The sequence below is a fragment of the Rhyacophila brunnea genome, unplaced genomic scaffold, assembly GCF_057557595.1.
Source record: "Rhyacophila brunnea isolate RB1 unplaced genomic scaffold, BYU_Rbru_1.0 scaffold_12, whole genome shotgun sequence".
In the NCBI taxonomy this organism is placed as follows: Eukaryota; Metazoa; Arthropoda; class Insecta; order Trichoptera; family Rhyacophilidae; genus Rhyacophila; species Rhyacophila brunnea.
The window spans coordinates 4,631,432-4,650,511 of NW_028232774.1; the positions used below are offsets into that span (position 1 = coordinate 4,631,432).

Here is a 19,080-nt window from a genome sequence, read left to right on the forward strand (position 1 = left end):
GTAACAATAAAGGACGTTGCTCAAACACAAAGGGGAATCTTACATATCAAACCGGGCGGTTGGACGGCGTCAACAAAGATGTTTGAGTGGACGGCACAGATACCTGGAGGATACTGGCCCATGATAGGGGTGTAAAGAGGAAGAAAAATAAAAAAACTTGTTCGATATTATTGACTCAGATGTGTATTTGTTAAAAATTAATGGTAAATAATACGGTAGCTTAATCGATAAAGCTTTCAACCAGATTGCGGCGGATGTAAGTTCAAGTCCCATTTGGTCCAAGAGTTTTTCAAGGATTTTTCTAATTTATATTATGTTTCTGTTATTATTCAAAATATTAGAATTAACTAACCGGTGCGGAGAAATAAGCCCCTCTGATGAGCGCCGCCAGGAATGCTACGAAGTACAGCAACTTCTGCGTCGTGATGCGGCATGCCTTTAAGAAGGTGGGCGCCTTCAACCGCTTGTACTCGGCCACTATGCACGCCATCAGCTGGGCTCCACACACCAGAGCCACTCCGAGGAACACTCCGCCAATACCTGCAATTCAAAAACATTTATTAAAAATATATATAGTTGATGTTCTACATATTATGTTGCGTACACAGTGAAGAATTTAAATCACAAACTGTACTCAGTATTAACATTGTCAACCCCAACATGTTTCTACAATACTAGATTAGTGAACTGAAATCGGTTCAGGTACATTAGCTACAGTTCTGATGATGTTAAATACAGTTGGACGCTTGATCAGGTATAATAAAGAATTTATCGAATGGTCAACTTTTAAAGTTTCAGGCTCATAAACACTGGTTGTTTAACCGGTTCTATGTCTTTATGAGCGAGTTTTCTCGCTCCACGAGGCCGTGATCGACAGGCCGCACATACAAATTTTGTCAGTTATCTCGTCCAACTTTAAACTCAAATTACTAGCCACTGTCGATTGATTTACTTTACATAATCTAAAAAATTAAACACACAGTGACATCTGTTTGAATAATTATGAAATATTAAGCCACAAATTATCGATACTACAGCGATTGCAGTAAGAGCTTCGCTCTAAATGCAGCGTGTGACATTAAAAATCTGCGGCCTGTCAGATACTGCTATAGTAATATTGTGAAAAAAATTTACATACTTTCTTTTAAAACAATATTTTTCTAGCAATTGTACTTCAATTTCAGGGAGAGTACAAGAATATGGTTATTATTTAATGTGTACATATTTGTTGCATGAAACTAAAATTATAATACACACTTTGCAGTGAATAAATTGTGAATTACAATAATAGCGCTAGTTATTTATTGATTATTTCCAAATGGAATGCAGTAACCTGTTATTAGATTGCATATTTCATTCAAATTATTACTTTTTATCTTAATATTAAACAATCATGATTTTCTATAAACAGTTAACCATATTATTATTGCATAAGAAATATAAGCAATAACTACTACTATATCACACTTACAGTTTCGTATCACAGCCTCACCAGTATAATGGACCTTAATTGTATCCATCTATTTTTATATAAGTATAATACCCCGTTTACACGTGCATAGATGTACTGTGCACAGTAAGAAAATGTATGGGGAAACATGTATTATCCTGCAGTTGGCAAGATTGCGTGCATAAATCAAACAAGTTTGGAAGCTTCCGAATTGTGATCATTTATTGCGCGCAAGTAAGATTATTTTCGATCTGCGCCTGCAGAGTAGAGCAATGGAGGCGAACATGCCGGTAAAAAAACAAACTACTCATTATGACCTTAACCGATTTTCAATACGACCTGTCAGATAGTAGTATAAAATGACAACCTCGCGTCTCGCTTATTCTTGAAGAACGAGATTGGAGAGACAGTCAGCACTTTTACATGTAAACAGTTATTATGATAGTTTAAAATAAGCACTATTGCGGACAGTAATTCCATGCATGTGTACAGGCGCTTTTAAGCTATGTTTAGCTAGTTTAGCACAATACGATATAATTGCCACAAATTATGCAAATTGATTTATTCTTCCGCCTTAAGTATTCAAATTAAGCATGAATTATACTAGAGATGTCTATAAATAGTATGAAATTATTCATTCAATAATGCCAACTCCAAAATCTATGAAAATACTAGCGCTGCAGGGAAATAATATAAAATTATCAATTCATCAATGTTCTCAGAAACCTCTTCATGTCGCAGCTCTACTCAGAATTTGCTCTACTTCGCTATGTGTCGAATGTCCCCTTGAACACATTCATCGCAGAGCTGCGAATCACTTCTCCCCGTGAGTACATGAAATCTTTTAGTCATTTACTCATTTAATCTTAGCCCCAATATAAGCTTGAGCTCATTTGTGTTCTGATGCGACTCAACAAACCAGAGCACTGGTCACGGGTAGGGATTCCAATCCCGGGATCCCGAGCTATTTTCGATACCTATGAATCCCGGGATTGATAAACATAATCCCGGGATTTCGGGATTGATTTTTTTATCAATTTTTATGGAACATGAAATAAAAGCAAAAATATAACAGAAAAAATACTTATAATAAAAAATAACTACATTAGAAATTAACTGAGTTTGAATGAAGTTTGATTTATACCCATGTGTAAGTTGCCGATTTATTTTATTTTTTCACATAAATTATTAAAAATGAGAAGGATGGAAAAAAACAATGCTTCGCACTTTTAACAAAGTAATTCCACCATGATCTCATAAGTTTTACGGCAGTTTCATATTTGGCTGACTAATTAGATTTATGAAGCGTAAAGGCCAAAAGTACGCCATGATTATTTGCTTTACTATTTTAAATCTCGCTAATCCATTCATTAAGTCTTTACTATCAGAAACGGCAATCTCATATTAAATTCACATTATTATTTATATTACAATATTATTTACTCCATTAAAATTATGTATTTCCAAGATTGAACGTAGATATACAATATTAACAATAAATGTCTTAAATAGTATAAATTATACTAGATTTATTTTTGACAGATTTTATCAATGTTATTTGTGAATATAAAAATTTTATATTAACAATGGAAAAAAATGCCAATCCCGGGACCAGTCCCGGGATCCCGGGATTGTCAAATTGTAATCCCGAAATCCCGGGATCAGAATTTTGGCTCTGGATTGGATTCCCTAGTCACGGGGAAGGTAGAACTTATGTCATTTCTCCTTGTACAGGGATGCCCTGCGGTGGGAATCTATCTACATGCTTTGGCACATTCATTACGGTCCAAGCATTCTGGGATCCACTGATATGGTATCCCTGATCAATAGAATTCTTGTCAAAATATAGGTACACTATAACATTGGCCTCAATTCCCATATTATGTGATAAAATTCATTGAAGGCAATAAATATTAAGGTAATAGGCTTTTTAGTTTGGGATTTCGTTAAACTAGACAGCTCAAACATGTAGTGGGTGGGAAAACAAGTGTTATGGATAATATGCCTCCAGCTTAGGGTGCAGCTCACCTCTGTGGTATGGCAGATTGGGAGCCCCGCATTCCGCACCAGTGTATCTGATCTCGCAGTGGCAGGTTCCATTCCAGCAGTCTCCCCTGCCACTGCAGCCGGCGAGGCAGCCGCCGTCGCCGCTCATCCCGTCAAATGCCAGCTGCTGGAGAGCCTCATACCCCGCCACGCCCCCCCGCGCAAGGTGCTGCAGTGCCGACCGGAGCATGCCGGGACAACACGCAGACAGAGCGCCTGAAAACAAAGCAAGTGACAAAATTAAAACATTTGTAGGAAAGATTTTTACGATAACTGAGTTTACGTCATTTTGCCCTAAGGTAGGCACACAGGGAAAGGGAAGAGCATAATATGGGTAGCACGATGGTTTAGATTTTTTTTCAAGAGCCATGAATTTCACAAAATATCATACATTTCCTAAAGTAAAAGCATCCCTTAAAAGTAATGCAAAGGATTACCTTACATTTTAGCTTTTTAGACCACACACAAAGTCTTGACCAACCCAATGCAATGGTCACAGTATAGCCAGGTCAGATCACAATATACAGTGCAACTTTCATATGAAGTCTTCCATAATATCGCCATAATCGTTTCTGGAACTAAAACCTCCTGTATTTACCTTCCCCGCCACTACATTCCTCGTGCTCACAGTTCAGTGTATTCGATATCACATGAAGTTTTATTAACATTAAAATGCTCAAACGTTTACAGAACCCGACGAAGAGCATTATTTCGAATGTGAAGTATTATTAGGAGGAGAAACAGAAAAGAAAGTTTTTTATTCCTCTTAATAGTGCCAGAGATAAAGTATCTGCAATGACGAATCAATACACAAAGAACACGTGACGGAATAGTATCAGCACGCAAAAACTATATACTAAACTAAAACTATAAGTATAACTGTGACGTAGAAGACTTGATATAGAAGTTGGTCTATAGAAGCGATATCTTACAGTGTTGCCAGATAGTGATACATAAATACAGTATTATGGAAAGTCGCAACAATAGATTTTAGCAAATTCTGAATATCGACGCGTTTTCGAGGTTTGAAAATATTTCGCGACCCAATAAATATTCCAATCGACCCATAGATTAAAAAAACCCCTCAGTTAAAATAATCTCTACAGCCACATTCCAGGGTAAAGTAGCATAATCTGACTAGATTTACCGTTTTACGTATTGTTATAAAAATAAATTGAAGGGTAGCGACTGAGAAAAGTACCTACTAATAAGTGTCAATAATATAGTCAGTATGGCGAGCACAAAACTGCTGTGGACTTTGAATTCTAGTTCTTTTGTTACACTAGTCTACCTACACTATCTGGAATCTAGAATCTAGATCATGCTTATCATCATAATAGCCATTTAATCACCTCGCACTGTATTTATTGAATAAATATATACTTACACATTTTCTATGTGTGCAAAGAAAATTGTAACTATTCAGTAAAGTTACCTTTGCCATAAACAGAGTAAATTAAATTATTCCACATAAACTCAATTTGTGTGAGGGTCAGAATAAAAGGTGAACCGAATGGTGCTTATTAATAAACAATGGTCTTGAATTAATTATAAATCAATGAGGATTGTTGTGCTGTTTAGAAAAACTAAAGTATGAATGTGCATTATGGGTGAAAAAGGGAGAGGGCATCAGAAACGTGGGTAGAAGAAGATTGTCTCGGTTACGCAACCTCCGTAAGTGACCAATATACATGGCGTTGGGGACCTAACACGACAGCCCCGGGATAGGGAGGTGTACCGCAATTTTGTCGCCAACCTTAGATAGAAAACGGCACCAAAAGGTGACGAAGAAACCAGACAACCAGGAATATGTTTTTACTAGGCATGAATATTTTAGACATTCACTTTGTCAAGTTATACACATTTATATTTTTATAAAAATCGATGTTTTTTAAAATGAATATAAAAAATATTAAAAATATGAATTACTTAGTCAAAATTCTCTTACACAAAACATAGAAAACTTAAACTAAATTTTAATAATAAATATGACCATAAAAAATATATGTGATAATAAGATGGGATACTTTGACAAATACACATTTCATAACATAACATAACAATTATTATAAGTTTCTTTGACTTAAAATAAAAAATATTTTTCTTTGTAATGTTTTCAGATACAATATATTTATTTATTAATACAGTTTAAATCGTAAATTATCTAAATAATATCTCAAATTGCAAGCTTCTTATTTTTCCGCTAGGTGCCTCTGGTAGGTAGAGGTGTCACCTTAAGGTGACGCATCAGTGAAACACCAAATAATTTTCAACTGTAGGCGCGACGAAATTTTGGACTCGCTGCCATTCAGTGAGAGAATGTCGAGCCAGAAACACGTCACTTTGCTGCGTGATGGCGACGGGTCAATTAATTCTAAAATCGTGTAAAGATGACTAAAAACGTTACTCATTTACTTTAAAAAGAAAACATGTCAATGAATATATTATTATTGTTACTAATAGAACAATAAACAGAACATAAAATGGACGTATGTTGGATTTATATGACAAATAATATTTCGTTTGACAGGCGTCATTTTCACCCGCAATCCGCGCATCGCCTAGCAACTATCTTTTTAGACCGTGCCTCAACTAATGCATGGCCTTAACCATGCTCCATGCGCTTGCAAAATAATTTGTCAGCAGCAAGCACAACTAACGTATCTACCTATAAGATTGCTTCTATTTATAGTACAAATTCTATGATCGGGAGTCGGGACTAACCAGGACACAAATCTATAATAATATATATGAAAAATTCAATAAATTCAAACATAATATTTTCAATGAGGCAAGAATATTTTAATTATACCAAGTAAGCAAGTACCTAATATCAAGCACAAAAACTCGACAAACCTAATTCAAATACATTCCACAAACACTTTTTTAATAACACGATCTTTATCAACAATATTGATTTTTTTATTACAAACTCATTAATGTATGAAATACGTGTATCTCAACTCAACATGTCAGTTCACACAGTGATAACAACATGACGTATTATCCCAAAAGGCTTTTATTTATGAATTTGATTATATCTTGGAACACTGTCAGTGACGATGATTGCCTGCTGAAGGGAGGTAAACGATTTGTAACCGAAAATACTAGTACACGCATGTTTATGAACGCATAATGAGTCAACGCGTGTCCGATACTCTTTTTCGTCGGCCGCTACATTCTCAAGCCGCCGATACACTTGTTTTTATTACCGCAGCCAGTTTTATGTTCTAATTTATAACGCGAAATTATGCGTTGACTCATTAGCTCTGGGGCGTTCATAAACATAATACTTTACCCGTTTATTCGAATACAAAGGCCTCCTAAATTATATCAAGCGCGACATCGGTGTCCCGTCTGAAACGGGCCTTATGTTCGTAATCTAATAGCAGCCTAGTGCAAACACATTATATGCCGTTTGCAATGCGCAATGAAATTAAAGTAATTTACCTACCACTACACAACGTTAGCCTTCTTCATCCATTTCTAAGGCGAGGAGAAAAGTAACAATATAATTAGTATACCTAGGCGCCAAACGCCCGCAACACACAAGTGATAAAGTTTCCCCTTCGTAGTTTCTAACCCCGTGTCTTACATGTGTCGTTTTTCAACGTGTGTTTGGATCCAGAGCATGGACCCAATAGTTTGAGTACGTGGCTAATATACATTTCTAGTAAAAAAAAAAAAAAACCTCTTCGGGAGACGAAATAGTCAGATAGCAACGATGGAATGGTGAGGTGAAGTGGCATATGGGTAGAGGGCGCACGCCTACATCGAACTGTTGTCGAATAACGCACTTTCAATTCAGCACAACTACATAGTCGCCGTCTATGATAAATGAATTTAGCTAATGTGTTAAGAAAATTCTTATTTAAAAAATGAGGCGGTCAGAGCAGAAGTGGCGTAACCCGAAAAAAAATCTAAACTGAGTTAACCATTGGAAGAGGTTCCAGAGCTAATAAATGGAACCTCTTGCAATGGTTAACTCCGTTTATAATTTTTTGTGGGTTACGCCACTTCTGCTCTGACCGCCTCAATTATTTTCACGAGTTGGGGACATGAACGTTAAATAATCGCCGAGTATTGATTGCTGTATTGCCAATCTATAATGGTAAAAATATACTTACATGAATAATAAATAGCTTGAACATTGAGCGATAGACACTGAGAAATGGGCACCGTATGCATAAATTACTTTCCGCTTTCGAGATAAGGCTAATTAATTCTTCTGTATATATTTATGATTTAAGTCCTAATTAAAATAACAAAGTTATCTGCTTCTATTTAAGGAGCGTCTGCACGACGCGTAATATGGTGGGGCAGTTGGTTGGGCGATGCATTAAGCCGTGTCCACATTGGCAACAAGTTGCTGGCAACCTCATTAAATTTTACGATTATTATCATAATTAATGTAGACACGGCAGTACGCCTGACAACAACATGGCTGACGATGAAGACGCCTGAAAACGTCTTCATCAGAGGTAACTATCATACGCGGAAGAATATTCGAATCGATATAACTCAGGACCGCGTCTAGGACGATTCGGCGCCGGGACAACTGGGCGCCACGCAATCGAATGAAATTTGAAAATAAATTGACGTTCGTGAATTAAATGTACTTTTAAAAAATATATTTAGTATTATTATTTATATTTAAATTATTATATAAGAATTTAAATAAGCACATGTAAATAATGAGTTAATTGAGCATTGTTTAAGTTCCTACTCGCGAGAAGATTTTTTTTTATTTTCATATAATGCCTCAGGCATGATAATTCTCAATCCACAATAAAAAAAACATTATGTTAAGAGCAAAATGAATTAAAACTACCAAGTAGTCGATAGAAACTGATTCCTAAGAAATTCCTTGTCTTTCTGTATCAAAATAGTAACGAACGTCTATTTATTTCATTCGATAGTGCGGCGCCCAATTGTCCTGGCGCCCAGTTGTCCCATTCCCCTCAGAACCACATTATTTTACCTACATCATCATTATCAGCAGCGCGTTTCTTTGACGCAACCGATTCATCAGACAATTTAAAAGAATTAAAAACACACAAAGTCACAATGTGATAAAATTAATTGATTTTTAAAAAATAAGATGGGTAAGTATTTCTCACAGAGTGTAAAATATTACCCAATGCATGACAAAATTCCTGCATTTATAATTTAGTAAATAATATCCGTGTTATAAATTCATGGAAGCTATTTTCCATAATTATTATACTAAATTGGTACCTAGGCATAATGCTGTATGTACCTACTTTTGTTTTGTGATTTGTAAGAAAGGAGAGTTTCAATAAAACCGAGTTTGTATAATTATATATAAAATTAAAATAATAACTAATTTGTGCATGTTGTCTTTTTTTAGTGAAATATCTTTTATAAAGAAGTAAAATTAATATGTTACATTCAATAAGTCAATTACATAATACGACTGTCGTAGGACTTTTTTCCTACCACACAGTCTAGCTTCCTTCAAAAGGCACCCACCATCCCACCCATCCTTAGCCACAGGTAGATTATTATGTTTTATAACTTAACTTATTATTATTTTTTGGCACTCTTTGCTACACTGATACGCCTCTTTGCCTGATTACCTCGCATAAAATTAGATCAAACGTTATTGACTGGTATTAATATAAAGTCGAACTTGGTTATTACGAGGAAGATGGTACCAACTGAATTTGCTCGTTATAAGCATTACTCGTTATATAACATTGTTCGCGCCACGTTCTATTTTAGCATAGAATATAAAAAATCTGTAAACCATCGTAAAAATCCCCAAAACAAGCATGGCATTCATAAACTACAAAATAAGTTGTTTATTGTAATGAGCCGCCGGCGCTGGTAGGTACCTACTGACTTCACAACGCTTGGATTTTTTACATGCAATTTCAACCATATGCGTGGATACTTTTTCAATGTTGTCGGCGAAAACACCAATTAGATATTTAGACACAACTTAACTAGTGTCATAAACGTAATCCGATTTCGGCGGCATCGGTCCGGTCGGATTTTATTGCTTAGGGTAGAAATGTTGTTTTTAAACGATCGACACATTAACAGTTTTGCTCGGTTTACCCGAGAAGTACCTAGCTCGTTATAAAAGTGAATAAATGTATGGAGAAAATTATAAACTAAAATGTCAACGAATGTTTCCTCATTACATCCGAGGTCTCGCTATTTCACTGATTGCAATAACCAAGTTCGACCGTAAGTAGTAATAAATAAATAAATAAATAGATAATATACGTAAAAAGATATTTTTAGAATAGTAGTAGCTACATCAATTTCATCCTAGAGCCGGAGTGCAAAGTTGTGAATCATAATAATATACTCTACGTACATGTGTTTGACCAGTAATTACAAGGAGATCCAAACAGAGGATGATCGACCATGGTGGCACTATGAAAATAAAAGCAGAAAACGCTGGTCTGCAAATAAACCAGTCAAAAACTAAGTATATGGTCAGCACACGCGATCAGGTACCGCTGCAGAATATAGACATAGGACAGCATGCATATGAAGGGGTGGACAAGTTCACGTATCTCGGATCCAGCCTAAATACCCAAAATATAGCTTTGGAAAAATAGACAGCAGAGGAGATAAAAATCTGCCTTATCTCCGGGAATAAATGCTGGCATGCCTGCAACCGACTGGTGGGGTCGAAAATTCTAGGCCGAAGAAGTAAACTTCTAATTTATAAAACAATTATAAGGCCAGTGGTCACTTATGACTTGGTGCTTAACTCAAAATGAGGAAAACAAATAATTAGCTGTCTTCGAGCGCAAAATACTCCGAAAAATCTTTGGACCCACGTTGGAAAATGGGAACTACAGAATAAAAATGAGCCACAAGTTGGAAGAGCTGATTGAACAGCAAACAATCATAAGATACTGTAAGTCCCAAAGACTACGATGGGCGGGACATGTGGAGAGAATGCCTGAAGATAGAGCGCCAAAGATCATGACGAAGTGGCTACCCCAACGGAAGAGACCCAGAGGCCGTCCAAGAAGGAGATGGGCTGACGCCGTAGAAGTGGACTGGCTTCATATAGGAATACCCGGTAACTGGAGAAGTGTGGCGAGAGACCAGAGTGAGTGGAGAGCGGTTGTGGAGGAGGCCAAATCCCACCCCGGGATGTAGCGCCGTGGAAGAAGAAGAAGAAGACATGCGTTTGACCACGATTAAATAAACGAAATCAGTAAAATCAGAACGTCGTCTTTACCAAAATATAACAATTATTTTCACCGAAAAACATAAAGTTACTAACAAAATTGTAAATTACAAAGAAAACCCAAAGAAGAGGGATAAATATTTAATTGGGAGAATTTTATGAATATTATGAGTGATTAATAAATAAAACAACGTTTGTTTCCTGGTTACAACATTTCATGTGGACGTAACAGTAAAACTGGTGTTTTTTAAAAATAACATGTTTCTGCTTATCAACAAAATACATTTCACTGATAACGTGTAAAATGGGAAGTAGGGCAGCAAATTGTATGTTTTTATAATTTATAATATTTTGGTCTCATGTTATATTACTTATTTATAGTCGTTCTCCGAATTGGACAGTTCATCTCACTGCTAGATACTATAGTACAGTGAGGTCCAATCTTTTCTGGTCTAAGGGCAGCGTTGACCACACCAAACCTCAAGTATAATCCACAAATAGAAAACAAAATAAGTATACATAATAAAAATTGACTAGGTATGTCTTGAGACTTTTTGGAATATCACATATGCGCCAGTAATGCCAAACCTATGACACGCGAGTCACCAATTTATTAAGGCTATACTTCAGTTGAGGCATGGTCTAAAAAGATCGTGGCTAGGCGATGCGCGGATTGTGCAAATGACGCGTGCCGAACGAAATATAATTTGTCATAAAAATCCAACATGCGTCCATTTAATGTTATGTATATTGTTATATTACTAATAATAATAGTATATTCATTGACATGTTTTCTTTTTTAAGTACATACGTAAAGTTTTTTAGTCATCTTTGCACGATTTAAGAATATTTTCATCCGGCGCCATGACAAAACAAATCGACGTGCAGACAGCTCGACTGTCGGTCTCCGATTGGCGACTAGTGAGAAATTTCGTCGCACCTACTGTTGAAAATTATTTGCCGTTTCACTGAAGTACGCTCTTAACACGTCGACCATTTTTGTGGGAAAAATGGAAAAAGGTTTTTTTTTTTTTAATAACAAAATAAGTAGGTATGGACCTGTAGTAACGTAACATTTAGCAACCGCTATTTTGAAAATATGTTGCTCAACATATTATAATGTTTGCTAAGAAGCATTTTTCGAATTTATATCAAATCAAAAGCAACAAATCATCGTTAAGGCCCTTGGTGATGTTTAGACATAAATAATTGGTTTTGATTGACTATAAAATCACGAATAAATAAATTGGTAGTGTCAAACAACGACAAATACCTCACTTAATTTTCAAATATAATAATGTATATATCTGACAAGTGGTTATAGAAATGTGTACATGCTTTGACATACATTATAAAGGTTAGCTATCACTGATATTATATGCCATCTCACTTGGCCATCTTCCAATGTTATATAATTATAATTCATACTTCGTACAATACTTCCAAATCCATTCGTTTCTTTCTCGGCGGTTCGGCTATAGGCCATTCGCAAGAGATCACATTACAGGAATCATTCCCAAAATTCTCTGCCTGGTCGAATAAATATTACATTTGAATAATAATGTAATAACATGAAATACATACTGCGCTAAAAACGTATAGGAATATTATTTATTATCTTAGAGTCAAAAAGAGACAATACTGAACAGGACCTCAGCCCGGAAACAAGAAATACTATCTGTGGTCTTTGGTCTATGATAAGTTGATAAGCAAAATTGGTCATTTTGAGATAGGTATACATCAATGTTGCCAACCGTACTATAATTATAGTATTTGTACTAGAATTTTGGTCGGTGTACTATGTACGATAGGTACTAAAAAGATTTAGTACGCCCAAAAAACTATAATTTTGAATATCATAATAATAATATATAAGTGTATTTGTATCTTAAAGATTTAATTTCAAGTACTAAAACTTCGATATTTCCGTACTTACTAAAAGGTGCAATACTATAATTTCGTAATAGAAAAAAGATTTGGCGAGCCGAGTAAAAAAGTTCTTGGAAAAATATTTAAAAAGCCCTCGACTTAAAATGCAATTTATTGAATTCGCTGCTAAGCATTTTTGATCTGAGAAGGTAGGTAGGTAAATAAAAAGGGCCTCGAAATTAATCAAATTCTCTGTTATTTTTTGTGAGAAACAAAAAACATATACATTTACAAAAGATTACAAACACGTAAGTACTATAATTTTTGCCAAAATATTATAATTTCTTGGAACGCGTACTATAAATTCGGTGACAAAAATATGGCAACACTGGTATACATACATACACCATAATACAGTTTGGTGAACTCTTTTATTTGGTAAATCCAAACTATTTCAATAATTATTAATATTACTTATTATATAAATTGATAATCAAGTTAAGAAGATAAATAAAAAACTTCCATTACTTTTCAAACCTTTTTTCGATTAAATACGTAGTTTTTACAATACCTGTATTGAAATAATAAATTAGACATTTCAACTTAATAATAAACAATACTACAATAAAAAACCAACTTTCAATGGCTTTGGTTAGATGGTTTTTGACTATACGTATTCACGACATCTACTGAAAAACATACAACATATTATTATAAACATTGCAAAAAGCATTTGTCTTACGAATGCACGTCATTCAAGAGGGATTCTGTTGTTTAACACATGGCAATAAAACACCTGTTTGGTTTTGATTTAACATACCGAGCATCACAAATCCACACAGCGATATCAGCCCGCGGATACTGAGGAAAAATATCACTTTATCTGTCATATCACGACGTTTATTATCTATGCTTATTTTTATCCAGATAGCGAGCAGTAAATGTGTACAGAAAACATTATATTTTTATATCTTTCCTTCCGCGAAGCAAACTTTTAATATCTCAAGACCTGGCAGTCTCTCTCTCTCCGTTTGCTTTGTGCAAATAATTATAATGAAATTAATAATGTAAAGCAGGTGTTTATCAATTTTCTCGAGACAAAATAATCTAGATATTGGACGTTAGTATAAAAACATATAGACATAAAAAGTATCGTCAAGTATTTTATTAGTAAATGTGTCAAGGAAACATTGGAAGATGAAAAATAATTAATAACAAAAGTGAAGAACCAAGCGTTGTTTCTAGCCAGGGAACTCACAGTGTTTCTAGCAATATAAACAAACAGCAGGCATTCATTAAGGTGATACATCAGTGAAGCGGCAAATAATTTTCAACTATAGGCGCGACGACATTTTGGACTCGCTGGCATTCGGAGAGAGAACGTCGAGCTGGAAACACGTCAATTTGTTTCGTGATGGCGACGGGCGTATTAATTCTTAAATCGTGTAAAGATGACATGTTGGATTTATCTATATGACAAATTATATTTCGTTCGGCATGCGTCATTTGCACCCGCGACCCGCAATCCATTGCGTCCATTTAATGTTCTGTTTATTGTTCTATTAGTAACAATAATAATATATTCATTGACATGTTTTCTCTATCAAGTAAATGGGTAACGTTTTTAGTCATCTTTACACGATTTAAGAATGAATACCCCCGTCGCCATCACGAAACAAATTGACGTGTTCCCAGCTCGACGTTCTCTCTCCGAATGCCAGCGAGTCCAAAATTTCGTCGCGCCTATAGTTGAAAATTATGTGCCGTTTCACTGATGTATCGTCTTAATGATGATATTTGGATCTCTTTTTTTCGAAATAATAAACTAAGCACGTAATAGAACTAGAGTATTAAAAGCCATTCGTAAAAATTTGTCGCAATTAAGTAGGTATGATAGCATAGTGGTTTATGTGCGTGGGCGCGATACCCGAGAGATGCAGGTTCGATTCCTGCGGGGTGTCATTCCTTTTTTCAATTAATTAGTTATAATATCTATATTTTGACAAGCGTGTTTTCAAATTTATGTATGTTAAGTACATAGTTCCAAGATATTAGAATTATACAAACTGAGCGATATTGTTTGTCTTTCACCGTGGTTCCGTGGAAAACGTATCTTTTCTACGAATCATTTGTTTTTAAACTGTACCACAGACGACACACAACAAATTATCTCTCTTGGTATAATAATAACGGGTGTTTTTTTTTTTGGCAAACCGACCTGTGATCCTGCACTAACTTTTTGACATAATTATGATATTTATTATAAATTATCATGAATAGAGTCATCATAAATATTATTCATATGCGTCATTCTTTAGCCAATTGCGTTCGAGAGCAGTTGGAAACTGACGTGTTGTTTAATCGCAAAATTACAACCACGCTTGAACAAAGCTATCAAAAAACAAAAAAAAACTCCAACAAGTGTGGTGCGGTTTACACGCTGGTGGCATCATCGGATCTTATTTAATCAAAAATGAGGCCGGAGCTGCTGGACCATGCATATAATCAATGATTTTTGACGTTATACTTCTTTTGGCGCGTTTAGTAGAGGGTAAGATTAATGCCGGCGCTCCATTGGCACGCAAGTCAGACGATTTACAGTCTTCGGACTTTTTTTTGCGTGGAGCAACCCAGATCTGCGGATTTTTTAATCCGCAATCCGCAGACCTGGCTCGTTGGATTTCAAACATGTTTGATATTTTCCTCTCCGAGTTGCCAGACTTCGTCTGTCGATCACTATGCAAATTCGATTTGACATTTATACGCAATCATTGGGACCGAAAAAATCAGTAATTGTTTTAAACATTTTCATTGATTAATTTGTTAATTTACACATAGAAAATAAGAGATTTATCATTTTTTTTTATTCGTATTTATGAAATTCATAAAAGAAAACGTAAAACTTCGTGTTGTTTTCACTGCTGTTATTTTATGAAAGTCTACATATAAATAACACAAAATTATAGGATTATCGAAAAGAGATTACGATAATCGAAACTTTTGACAGCTCGACTTTTTTATTCGTTCGTTTATCAGAGGATAAATACTATAATTTTACGACAAATATTCCAAAATATTATAATTTTAAAGGAATCAAGACGAAAAATGTTCCTGTACTATATTTTTCAGAAATACTATAATTTTTACCCCTTTGTACTATAAACAGCATAGAAAAAGATGGCAACACTGGCTGTCACAGCGGCCGACTGCGCCGCCAACTTCACACCAGTCAAAACAACACCTTCAGAAATGTCTTCCCGCGGTAGTGTTTAAATATTAAAACAATTAAAGAAAGTTTACCGGAAACCATAACACATACTCAAAATATATTTGTGATAAAAGATGACATCCTTTACTTGTGGCATTCTGCAGAAAATTGTATTCTAACCTCAAACATTAAGACATTGGAAACTGAGAAAGATATCATATTCCAGGTAATAGTCGCTCATATCAATTGTTTGTCGTGATAATATTAATCCATTTTGCACTATTTCAGTTACCTATATTGTCGCGGTAGTGAAATTTTAAACACCTACTAATACTAATTAGAGGTTATGTTTTTGAACATGATTTTTACCAAAATATTTAATTTTTTTTTTTCGTAAAAATATTTATAGACAAAAAATGCTCCGTGTCTGAAAAAGTTTAGGAAACGCTGGACTGTAATGAATAACAGCATAATGTTATGTTTCAATGTTATCGCGACAACATAATTTGTTGCACAATATACATAATTAACATCGGAGGATGGCGCAGCGAATTTAACAAATTATTATTTACTATAGAGGGGTCGGGTCATTGATAAAATGTACAAATTACATCGCCTCAGGGCAGCACCGTTAAAATGTTAAATAGCGAATATTTAGAATTTGAGCGTGACTCGAAATAGATTTGGAGAATATTTCACACTTTGTTTATAATAAACAGCAATGTGTACACTAGGTGAGTAATACAATAAATTTTTACTGAAGATTTATTTTCGAAGGATTAAGGCTTTCGTGCACAGTAGAAGTAAACTTTAATAATAACCATTATACCCCGTTTACACGTGCATGGATTTATTGTTGACAGTGTCGCGGCCATAACAAGAAAATGTATGGGTAAACACAATATATCGAAACTTAATCGGCAGAACAACGTAAGCGACACTTTTTAGTAAATTGCGTTTTAAATGGAGAACTGTTCAATATCACCTAGCGCGTAAGTGACAAAAATATTAGAGCCCGATCTCAATCGCGTGACATTTTTTAGGGTCTGTGCCTTTTAGCGTTTTAACTTGTATCGCATTATAAAGTAGAGCAAAACAACGTAACCGACGTTATTTGATAGTGTAAGCTACGGTACGGTTTATTCGGTGGTCCGTCTGGTAGTGAGTTGTGCGAAAACCGATTTGGGAGCAAAGCTCGCGCCGTCCAGTAAAACTGGCTGAGATAAAACAAACCTGGTAATAGAGTTTATTAAACAATAATTACCCGCCGTTCCATCTCACTACTGTCGGAATAATCTACGAAGAATAGTATCTTCCTGTAGATTTTTGAAATGTTAAAAATGTATATAAAATGTATACTGAAAATTTGGATTCTTTGAATGAATCCACTAATGTCGTGATTCGGAATGTTTTCAGAAACGTAAGTAAGTTCAACTTGGGTTTTCATATACCAAAAAAGATAATAGTGTTCTTTTTGCGAGAAAGTAACAAATATGTCTGGTGACGAGAGACTTCGGCTAATTGAAACGGATACTTACAAATGTCACCTTACCGTAAAGGATAAATGCAAGGAGATGTTCTTTAATGATCTGGCCAAAAGTAAAAATCACAATGACGTTTTGTGCGCAAGTTTTAACCTCGAGAAGGTGCTAAACACTCCTTAGTCGAAATACGCACACTATAATGAAAGTATATACGAAAGTGGAACAAATAATGGATACTTACTGCTTTTTATGGGGTGAAACTGGTGGTAAACGTGGCAGTAATGAGATCTCCGCAATCATGCACAAATCTTTGGACAGGACTGACAAAGCGGGAAAAAATCAAGGAATTATTATACTGTGATTGGTCAGAATAAGAACCGGGCAACACTGGGTATGCTATCTTATTTTATGAAAAATTCAACTTTCATTGAATTGATAGAAATACATTTTCTATTACCAGTGGGTCTATTCTGTATTTACTGCTAAAGTGATAAAGTGATAAATATTATCAAACTTAGGGTAGGGTTGTATTATAGAATTAGCATTAATTGGAACAATTACAATACGTTGATTGTAATTGTTGCAATAAGTACTAACACTTTTATATAAACCTACCCTAAGTTTGATAATATCTATCACTTTAGCGGTCGATAAGTATAGAATAGACCCACTGGTCGTACTACGATGCCGGTCGATTCCATTCATGCGACAATTGAGTCATTTATATTCAGAGTAGTTTGGGCACTATCAGAATGACCCACCATCATTTCCAACGCTAGGTCATCATGTCATATGCAGAATTCCGTGACTGGAAATCTTTCGCTGCTACTTGCATTCCTTCAAAGTTCAAAATTAAATTTGGTGAATTACGAAAGGCATAATTTAAAAAAACTTACCAAATATTGTACCTACTCTGGTGACAGTAGGACTAAACTGTTAGACCTAGAAAATGTCATCAGATCCCGATCAAGTGCTGTGATGCTTTAAGCGCAGCCACCCTTGCTGTATAGTGCTAAATCACCAATAACGGAGATCAAGTATAACGATCTTAAAAGTCTCTGTGTTAAATGTAATATCCCTCAGAGATGACGGATGAGTTTATGAAACTGCCACATGGATTATCAGTGGAAGATACTTTACCGGAATCCGACCAGGAAGATGTGAATGAGGATAATACAGCGATTACTGCTTAAAAATGTGGGACAATAATTTTTTTGTAAAACTGAATAGTTGATTACAATTTTATTTTATCATAATTAGTAGGTCCCTATATTTAATTATGTACGAGTAGATACGTACCTATTTCATTTTGAAAAATAACAATACCTGATAATATTAATAATATAAGCGAAACCTTAAAAATACCAATCATTTATTTTTATTTTACCTATATGTGATTAAGTATCTACAAGCAAAAATATTAATTTAAAAAGACAAAGTATTTTTAATTTATTTAACAACGCCCCCTTAGTAAAATAAATGGGTGCTTATGTTATTTATTTTAATACTTAATTAGTAATGCCCTGTCATGATAATTAGCATGAAATTTATAAATAAAAACGACTACGCCAAATAGCGTAAGCGACATGCCTGGAAAAAATATCGCGTCGTAGACATAAGCAAAACAGCGTTACCGCCACTATCTCGAAAACTAAAAGCACTAATGCAATTGTTTTATAATTTCCGTATAGGCAGTAACCAATTATTATTAACCACATTAACAGAATTCATTTTTGGAACTAATTACGGAAATAATTTAAAAAAAAACCTTCTCTAAAATTTATGAATTGTCGCTTACGTTGTTCTGCCGATTAAGGGTCGATATTATCCTGCAGTTGCATAC

General features: G+C 34.9%; 1 protein-coding gene across 1 annotated transcript in view; it reads right to left on the bottom strand.

Annotated features, from left to right (window-relative positions):
- LOC147077670 (uncharacterized) overlaps window positions 1–19,080 on the bottom strand; it is a 130,979-nt gene that overhangs the window by 72,979 nt on the left and 38,920 nt on the right. The window contains exons 2-3 of the mRNA XM_085960667.1: window positions 3,479–3,712; window positions 353–540 (exon numbers count right to left, since the gene is read on the bottom strand). Of these exons, the coding sequence (XP_085816793.1) occupies window positions 353–540; window positions 3,479–3,686 (396 nt within the window). The 5' untranslated portion in view covers window positions 3,687–3,712. The remainder of the gene's footprint in view (window positions 1–352; window positions 541–3,478; window positions 3,713–19,080) is intronic.